This window comes from Chrysochloris asiatica, unplaced genomic scaffold (assembly GCF_000296735.1).
Source record: "Chrysochloris asiatica unplaced genomic scaffold, ChrAsi1.0 scaffold00214, whole genome shotgun sequence".
NCBI classification, from domain to species: domain Eukaryota; kingdom Metazoa; phylum Chordata; class Mammalia; order Afrosoricida; family Chrysochloridae; genus Chrysochloris; species Chrysochloris asiatica.
Window position 1 is genome coordinate 4,875,706 of NW_006408732.1, and position 8,946 is coordinate 4,884,651.

General features: G+C 36.8%; 1 protein-coding gene across 1 annotated transcript in view; it reads left to right on the forward strand.

The window, feature by feature from the left end:
- The first annotated feature begins 2,813 nt into the window (after positions 1-2,813).
- The window catches only part of CNOT6L (CCR4-NOT transcription complex, subunit 6-like), an 80,424-nt gene continuing 74,291 nt past the window's right edge, over positions 2,814-8,946 (forward strand). Inside the window, exons 1-3 of the mRNA XM_006872900.1 lie at positions 2,814-2,931; positions 5,781-5,967; positions 7,425-7,510. Coding sequence (XP_006872962.1) covers positions 2,820-2,931; positions 5,781-5,967; positions 7,425-7,510 — 385 coding nt within the window. The 5' untranslated portion in view covers positions 2,814-2,819. The remainder of the gene's footprint in view (positions 2,932-5,780; positions 5,968-7,424; positions 7,511-8,946) is intronic.

Here is an 8,946-nt window from a genome sequence, read left to right on the forward strand (position 1 = left end):
GCTTACAAGTTTTCTCTAATTATGTTTCCCAACATTCCTTTCTATCCTACTCAAGTGTCTATTGTACAGTAGTACGCAAGGAAACAAATATTCATAAGAAAGTTGAACATTTTAGTATTATTTCCCTTTTTCAAACTATACCTAGATCCCTGTATCACAGAGCCCTTTTGTTCCAAGGTTGAGCGTGTATCACTGTTTACCTCTGTCCCACTTAGGCCATGCAATCCTGTTGCAGTGTTTCCCTGTTTATCTTGTTTTTCTGCCTCCTCCCCTTTCTTGTTTTGCCCTCCCCAACACCCAAACAAAACCTCTGACCACAACACCAGTGTTGTAGTTACCTTATATTCCATTAATTCTTCCCTCCATTTAAGACAATCTATTTTATTCTGCATTCTACCTGACCTCCCTACCACCTGGATCTCTGTTCCTATGTGTTTACTGTCTGTCACATTGTAATTGTTTTGATCATAGCCTGACCTCCCAGATCCTCTGTTCTTATCATTTTAATCTGTTCTTGATTCTTCCATTTGTCGATTGAGTTCAGGGTGATGCCTCCACGTATGTCATTCTCTGGTTGTTGTCTGTTCTTGTTGGTTCTCAGTCCACACAACTTCCTTTAGGATGTTTTTCGTAGCAGGGTTTGGCTTTGGCAAAATCACTTAGCTTCTGTTTATCCTGGAATGTTTTGTTTATACCATCATATTTGATTGACAGCTTTGCTGGGTAGAAGATTCTTGGTTTGCAGTTTTTTTTTTTTGTTGTTCAGGGTTTTATGTATGTCTTTTTGCCTGCATAGTTTCTGTTGAGAAATTTGAGCTTAATCTTACTTGCTTGCCTTTGTATGTTACGCTTCTCTTTTCCTTAGCTGCTTTCAGGATTCTGTCCTTATTTTTGATTTTGGAAAGCTTGATTATTATATGTCTTGGTGATTGTCTTTTAGGGTCTGCCCTTCCTGGGGATGGTTGAGTTTCTTGAATGTTTATCTTTTCACTTTTCAGGATATTAGGGAAGTTCTCTTCCGGAAGCTCTTCAACTTTCTCCTCTGTGGAGTTGTGTGATTCCTCCTGTTCCAGAGTGCCAATAATTCTTAAGTTATTCCTCTTTATGTTGCCCAACATGAATCTTAGGCCTTCTTCAGATTTTTTAAAATGCTTTTTTTGTGTTTGCTCTTCTATTTTAATAGAGTTGAAAGATTTATCTTCTATCTCACTAGTTCTGGCTTCTATCACTTCAGTTCTACTCCTTTGCCCTTTCAGGGTATTGTCTGTTTCTGATATTCTATTATTAATCATTTGAATTTCTTTCTGTAGGTTTTGAATTGTTTCCAATGCTGTTTCTAGATTGTTCCTGTAGCGCTTTCCTGAATTCTTATTTTTCTCAACTCCATTAATTACAGTGTTTTGATACATTTTATAATCATTTTTCTGAATTTCTTTTCAGGTGTTTCCAAAGCCTGCCCATCTTCTAGTATGGACTGTAGGTCTCCCTCCAGATCATTTCTCTCAGTCACTTTATCTCGTTTCTGGACATATACTGATATGGTCATCTGTTTCTGTTTTTTGGGCATATTCAGGAGTTATCTGTGCCCTTAATATTTCAATATGTGTGTATTTTTGTATTTTTTATGCTTTCTGATTGCCGCCAGGTAGATGTGATCAGGAGATGGGCTTACATTTTCACTCTTCTTCCAAGAAACTTCAAGATGCCACTGTTGGGCATTGTGACGTAACTCAGGATTTAATTTTCAGCCTATTTCCTTTTTAGTCTGCCTGTCCCATTTCACAATCCCTGTTCAGGCCTTTTTCATAGTGATAAACAGCTGAGGGCCGGTTGTGCTTTTCTTGTGCTGCCATTTGTTTTTAAGTGGAAACTGTCTGTTTAAATTACGAGATCTGTGCGCATGCGTAGTAGAACCCTCCTGGGTTGGGGTTGGGTGTCCACTTGCTCAGGCACCCCCGCTAGTCACCAGAATGGAGGTGTGCAGATAGTGAGAGACCAATGAACAGATAGGAAAAAACAAAAAAAAAAGGAATGTCCACACCTTTATCTCTGTGGTTCTGTCAAGTGTCTGTGGCTACTCTGATCCTTCTTCAGCTGGGTCTCTCCCAAAATTGTGGCTCTTGGAGCAGCTGAGCATCTTGAATTAGAAAGCAATGGATTTCTTGCTTCTGCTACAAATTCCCCTGGCTGTAAGCCTTTCAACCTTCTAAATATTCCTTTATATGTGGATCAGAGTTCTAGCACCATCCCCTGAGCCTGCTTGGTCCTGTATTCTTTGTTGTTGCTGATGGAGCTTCTCACTATATTTTCACACGATCCGCCATCTTGTTTGTTTTCCTACCCTGATTTTTAGACTTATCATACCACTCCCAGGAGACTGCTTGAGAGCAAGACAGCTAAGTACAGAGGAAGGGTTGGATTAGATTTACTGCAAAGTCATGTGCCATTGTTGCTTAATTGTAATTTTCCTTACGCGCTGTTACTAAGTTCCTGCAAGATCTCATACTGCAAGTCATGTAGTATTCCTTCAAGTGGGAATTTGTACATGAGGCAAATTACTAGACTGGCAAGCAAAGACAAAAATATAAAATTTTCCATTCCATTTTTTCTGTCTAGTTTTCTATTGTTGTTAAGTGCTGCTGAATTTGTTCTGACTCATAGCGACCCTGTACAGGGTTTCTGTGGAGTGGGTGGTAGGTTTGAACCACTGATCTTTCAATTCAACTTCCCCGGGGGGGGGGGGGGAGGGATGGGTCCTGTTTATCTGACAGATTGTAATAATTATTAATCACTTTTTGTTTTTAAACAGACTAATAGGGATGCCAAAGGAAAAATATGATCCTCCCGATCCTCGCAGGATTTATACCATCATGTCAGCAGAGGAGGTAGCCAATGGGAAAAAATCTCACTGGGCAGAATTAGAAATCTCGGGTGAGTAGAATCTGAGTTACTTAAACCAGCATGTAATAGCAATAATGAGCAAGAGTTGAGGTTGCTGTGTTTGTGTCTTTTGTATATTTTTAGTTAGGTTGGCTAGTGGGGAGAAAAATATAGGATCCTGAGGTACTAGAGTTTATCTTTTTATCTGTGAGTAAATGTCTTTGTTCCCAGTTTTTCTTTTGAGTTTAATTCAGTCTTGACATACGGAATTGAGGATCTTGGGAATTCTACTTCTAAATAAAACCAGATTTTTTTGATTTAATAGGTTTTGTTTTGACTACTCCAGTGTAATTATTTTCAACTGGAAATCTTTGCCATTCTCCTGTCACCTCAGTGTTGGCAGAGTAGAAAACCTAGAAACTTATCTATACCAACAAAATATGTGATAACCGCTTTATGGGTTTTTAATACATGTTTGAAATTTGTTAAAGTAAAATATGATTACCCAAAATTCATAACTCCAGCCTGATTATAAGAACAACATCAGACAAATCCAAATGGAAGGATATTGTACCACAACTGCCTTTCCAATCATCCCCAAAGTTGTCAAAGACATGAAAAACAAAAAAAGGCTGAAAACTGTCACAACCTAAGGAAACAAAATTTAATGTATCCTGTATTGTATACTAGAACAGGAAAATGCAAAAATGGATAAAATCTAAATAAAGTTGTGAGTTTAGATAATAGTAATGTAGCAGAGTTGGTTTCTTAGCTTTGGCAAATGTACTGTGGTGATGTGGTGGTGGTGGTGGTGGTGGTGGTGGTTGTTATGTGCCATTGAATTGGTTATGGCTCAGCAACCCTGTGTAGGGTTTCTGAGGCTATAAATGTTTACAGGAACAGAAAGCCTTATCTTTCTCCTTTGGAGGGACAGGTAGATTCATACTGCTGAATTTACAGTTAGTAGCCCCCTGAGTGACACCACTATGCTCTATAGTGATGTAGGATATTAATGGAGCCCTGGTGTAGCACTGTAGGATAAGCCCTGGACTGCTACCCACAAGCACAGTTCAAACCCACCAGCTTCTCCTTGGAAACCCCATACAGGGTCATTATGATCAGAACTGACTTGGCACTTTACAACAACAACAAATGTTAATATTTTGTAACAGGAGGATGAGTATAACATAAACTCTGCATTATCATGGTGACTTCTCTCTATACAAAAAGATTACAAAATTAAAAGTTTATTAAAAACTGAATATAAATACTGTTTTTCTCTTATGAATTTACACTATACAAAATATGTGGAGAATGTTGTTTTTCCCTAGTAGACATTCATTCGAAAACATTAAACCACATTATAATGTCAATAGCAAGAATTACCTGTAAATTTAGCTAAAAGGTTAGATTGTTGTAGTTAAGTGCCCTCATTCTGACTCATAAAGATCCTGTATAGCATTTCCAAGGAGCAGATGATAATCTTGAACCAGCCACCTTGCAGTTCAAACCTGGATCCAGCACATTGACCCACAGCACCACACCAGGTCTGCAAAAGGTGGTGGTGGTTGGTGGTTATGTGCCGTGGAGTCGGTTCCGACTCATAGCGACCCTGTACAGGGTTTCTGAGGCTGTAAATCTTTACGGGAGCAGAAAGCCTCATTTTTCTCCCATGGAACAGCTGGTAATTTCGAACTGCTGACCTTGCGGTTAGCAGCCCAATTCGTAACCAATACGCTACCAGAGCTTCTTAAAAGGTAGATGTTGTTGTTGTTAAGTGCCGTCGAGTCAGTTCCGACCCATAGCAACCCTGAACAGGGTTTCCGAGGCTGTAAATCCTTACAGGAGCAGAAAGCCTCATCTTTCTCCCGCGGAACAGCTGGTAGTTTCGAACTGCTGACCTTACGGTTCACAGCCCGATTCGTAACCTAAAAGGTAGATAGCTGAGGGGTAATCCAAAGAATAAATATAAATAAAGTCTACTAGTCCTGGTGTGTCGATATAGGATAAGCACTGGACCACAAAGTCACTTTGAAACTCAAGGTCAGTGGTTTAAACCCACCCAGCACTCCTTGGAAACCCTAAACAGGGTCGGTGTGAGTTGAAACTGACTCGGCGGTACTCAACATGTTAAATCAAGGTTTCTCTATTTCAGTACACTGACTTTGAGTTGGATAATTCTCTGTGATGAGTAGGCTGTTGTGTGTTTAGTAGGATGTTTAGCAATATGTCTTCACCCACTGAATGCTATTTGTTAGTTGCTATTAAGTAGCCTCCAATTTATGATGACTTTATGTATAATAGAGCAAAACGTTGCTCTGCCCTCCACCATTTGAGTATTCTACACAAATGCATCATTTGTCACTAGAGTTGCTATAGTTATAACAACAGAAAGCCTAGGAAGATGTCTCCTTTTGGGATAAAATGGTTTTCCTGGTGGCTAATCCAAGGTTCTGTTTTAATAGTTCTTCTTGTCTGTTCAAATATTTGTTGATTAATCTAGACACTGGAAATGAGTAAAACTTGCATTATTAATTTTTATGGATTATGGGATGCATACTTTTGTTAGGATTCTTTTACCACAAAAGCTTGCTCAATCTCCTGCTTTCTCTTTGAGACTAGCTAGTCATCATAACTCCAAGGGTCTCCTTGTTATGTCAGATCTCATTTTATACATGAAAGATCCATCAGAAAGAGTGGTTCTCAGGAGAAAGTGGCATGAAATTAAAGGAGGGCTTGGCATGGTTAGAAACAATCAGTGGGATTACAGACAATATTAGAATCCCCATGATACAGTATCTTCAAGTGTTTTCAACTGCTTCTACCAATTTTTAGTTGTTGCAGTTTTTCAGTCTTCATCTTGGATCTTGAGTTTTATGCGTCAATATTTTGCCTTTTAGGTAGAGTGCGGAGCTTAAGTACATCACTCTGGTCATTGACACACTTGACAGCGCTGCACCTAAATGATAATTACCTTAGTCGCATTCCACCTGATATTGCCAAGCTTCATAATCTGGTTTACCTGGATCTGTCATCCAATAAACTCAGAAGTTTACCAGCAGAACTAGGAAACATGGTGTCTCTCAGGTGAGAAAATACTATAGACATGACTCACTATATAAAATTCTAAATTTATCAAATAAGTTATGGGATGTTACTTATCTACAGTTGGATTTTTGTGTGAAGATCCAGTTATGTAACATAAACTATTTTATATTAGCACAATGCTTGAGTTGACCTCAAACATTTTTTTTCCCTTTAAGTTTCGAGGTTCCTAGCTGAAAATGTGTTTATGTTATAAGTACATTCCACAAACTTGAAATCGTGTGGGGTTAAATTTTTTAAAAAGCGTCGTTTAGTCTCATGTGTCTTTATATTGCTAATTAAAAATAGTTTGGAACATGATTTGCTTATAAGTACATTTTTTTAGGAATTTATTTAATATACTTTATTAAATTAATGTATTTAATATTGGCAAAGTGGCAGCATCAGTGGACTAAAGTGTGGTAACAATTGTGAGGTTGGCCCAGGACCGGGCATTATTTTGTTCTGTTGTGCATTGGGTTGCTATGAGTCAGCGACTCGATGGCACCTAACAACAACAACAACAGATTTAATAATATTGGGCAAGGTATACTTTTATTTCATAATTACAACTCCATAAGTAAACCTTAAAGCTTGGTAATACATAGATTTACTTCTAGTCTTTGAGGGTCTTTTAGGAATTTCTTCATAGGAGAATTATATGCAGGAAATCTTGACAACCTTGTATAAATGTTTCCAAGAAAAACAGTAATTCCCTTTTTGCCTTGTTTCTTTACTGAGGAATTTTTAAAAACCGCCCTCATAGGTTTGAAATTAAATATTTATATTGTTTTAGAATCTTGCTCTTCACCACCCCCTTGTTTTGTTAGTTTTTCACTGAAAAACAACAACAGCAGCATCTTTCTGGTTATCTAATAATGAGAGTTCTTTTAATTTTTTTCTGTAGATTGGCAAATTTTCCCAGTCATAAATGTAAGATTTTATCTGTGTTAACCTGTGCTTTCTTTACTGTTTATGCTCTGTGTTAGTGATTGTCCATATCAGAGTATCTTGACAGGATTATAATTGCTATCCATCACTTAGGAAAAATTATGCAGTTGAGTGATTAATAATCATAGTTAAATGCTGAAAGTCTGTAAAACAGTTTTTTTCCTATGAAAATACAGGTATGATTATTTGTATCATGCCACAGATTTGTATTTGTTAAGAATTTTGGGGAGTAGAGAAAATATAGTGCATTAGCCTGAAAATGATAACACAGTTGCCACACTTCTAACATTAATTTATGTTTGAGAATGATTTATAAGCATTGTTAATGATGACAGTTGTATTTCTTGTGATACTTGAATATTATACTACATTTTTGGATAAACATACAGAAATGTGACTTGATATCCCAACTCATGATTTATTGGAAGGAAGGTTAAGAACCACAATTGTAGATATTTATTAAATTTGACAAATTAAACTAAAACAAATTTGTCTTTTTTTAAAAACAGGGAATTGCTTTTAAATAACAATCTGTTACGGGTTTTGCCTTATGAACTTGGTCGGCTCTTCCAGCTACAAACTCTAGGTTTGAAAGGTAAGTAATTTTTGAAAAATGAGTGTTAATCACCATGATAGAGTTGTTTGTTCTCAGGAACAACATCTATACAGTACTATCATGAACTCACATAATAATTATTCTAAATACAACATATTAATTTAAAACGCACAATCTTCTGATCATTTCTTCTCAGTCAGTTTGTAATTAGTGTCATTTCTAATAACAAGGTTATATTTTCTAACTGTGGGTTTCTCCTCTTTATTTCTGACATTCACATTCCAATCTCCTGTAATGATTGATGAATTTTGGTTGTATGATCAATTTCACACAGAAATTGTTAGAATTCTTCAGTTTTGTCATCACCGGCTATAGTGGTTGGTGCATAAATTTGCATAATAGTTGTATTACCTGAACATTACATTTGCTCTTCTTCCAAGACAGATTTTTTTGTTTTTGTGGCAATTCTTGGTATATTCAATATTCTTCACCAATACCATAACTCAAATGTATCAATTCTTCTCCAGTCTTCCATATTCATTGTCCAGCTTTCCTCATGCATATGAGTCTATTGGAACTAACCATGGCTTGGATCAGGTGCACCTTAGTTTTTAAATTGATATCTTTGTTCTTAGTCTTTTGCAGCAGATTTGGGTTTGTTGGTTTGTTCAATAATTTTCATTCTGTAGGACCACCTTTCTTTGGAATGTGCCTGAATATGGATTTCTTCAGCTGATTGGTCAGGTAGTTGCCTTCCAAATTTCTTGTTATAGGTAAGTGAGTGCTTCCATGGCTGTATCAGTTTGTTGAAACATTTCAGTTGGCCTTGTTTTTTGCCATGCTTTCAGTTCCACTTGGACTTCTTAGTTCAGTATCATCAGTTCTTGAAAATAATATACTTTTTGAAATGGTTGAATATCAACCACTTCTTTTTGGTACAGTGACTGTGTGCATTCCTTCGCTTTAGGATCAACATTGGACTGTAAACCACAGGTTGGTAGTTCAAATCCACCAGCTGTTCCTTAGAAACCTTCACAGGATCACTATGAGTCAGAACTGACTTGATGGCACTTAACAACAACAAAAACAAAACATGGTTAAATATTTTGCCCATAGAATCCTTCAGTATTATAACTCAAATATTGAGTATTTTCTTCACTTCTTTCTGCTTAAGAAATAAATGCTGGGTGTGCTTTTTTCTTTTAGATTTCTAACTTTATGAATTTGTTCATTTCATTGTAATACTTTGTCTTCTCAAGCTGCCCAATGAAATTTTCTGCTTAACTGTTTACTTACTCATTTCTTCCAGTTGCTTTAGCTTCTTTATGTTGAAGAACAACTTAAGTGTCTCCTCCAACATCTGTTTTGATCTTTCTTTTCTTTTGGATTCTTCAAGTGTGATGTTCTTTTTTTTTTTTTTAATTTAAGGTTTTTATTGTGGATTGAGTGAAAGTTGACAGGGCACATCATCAGTT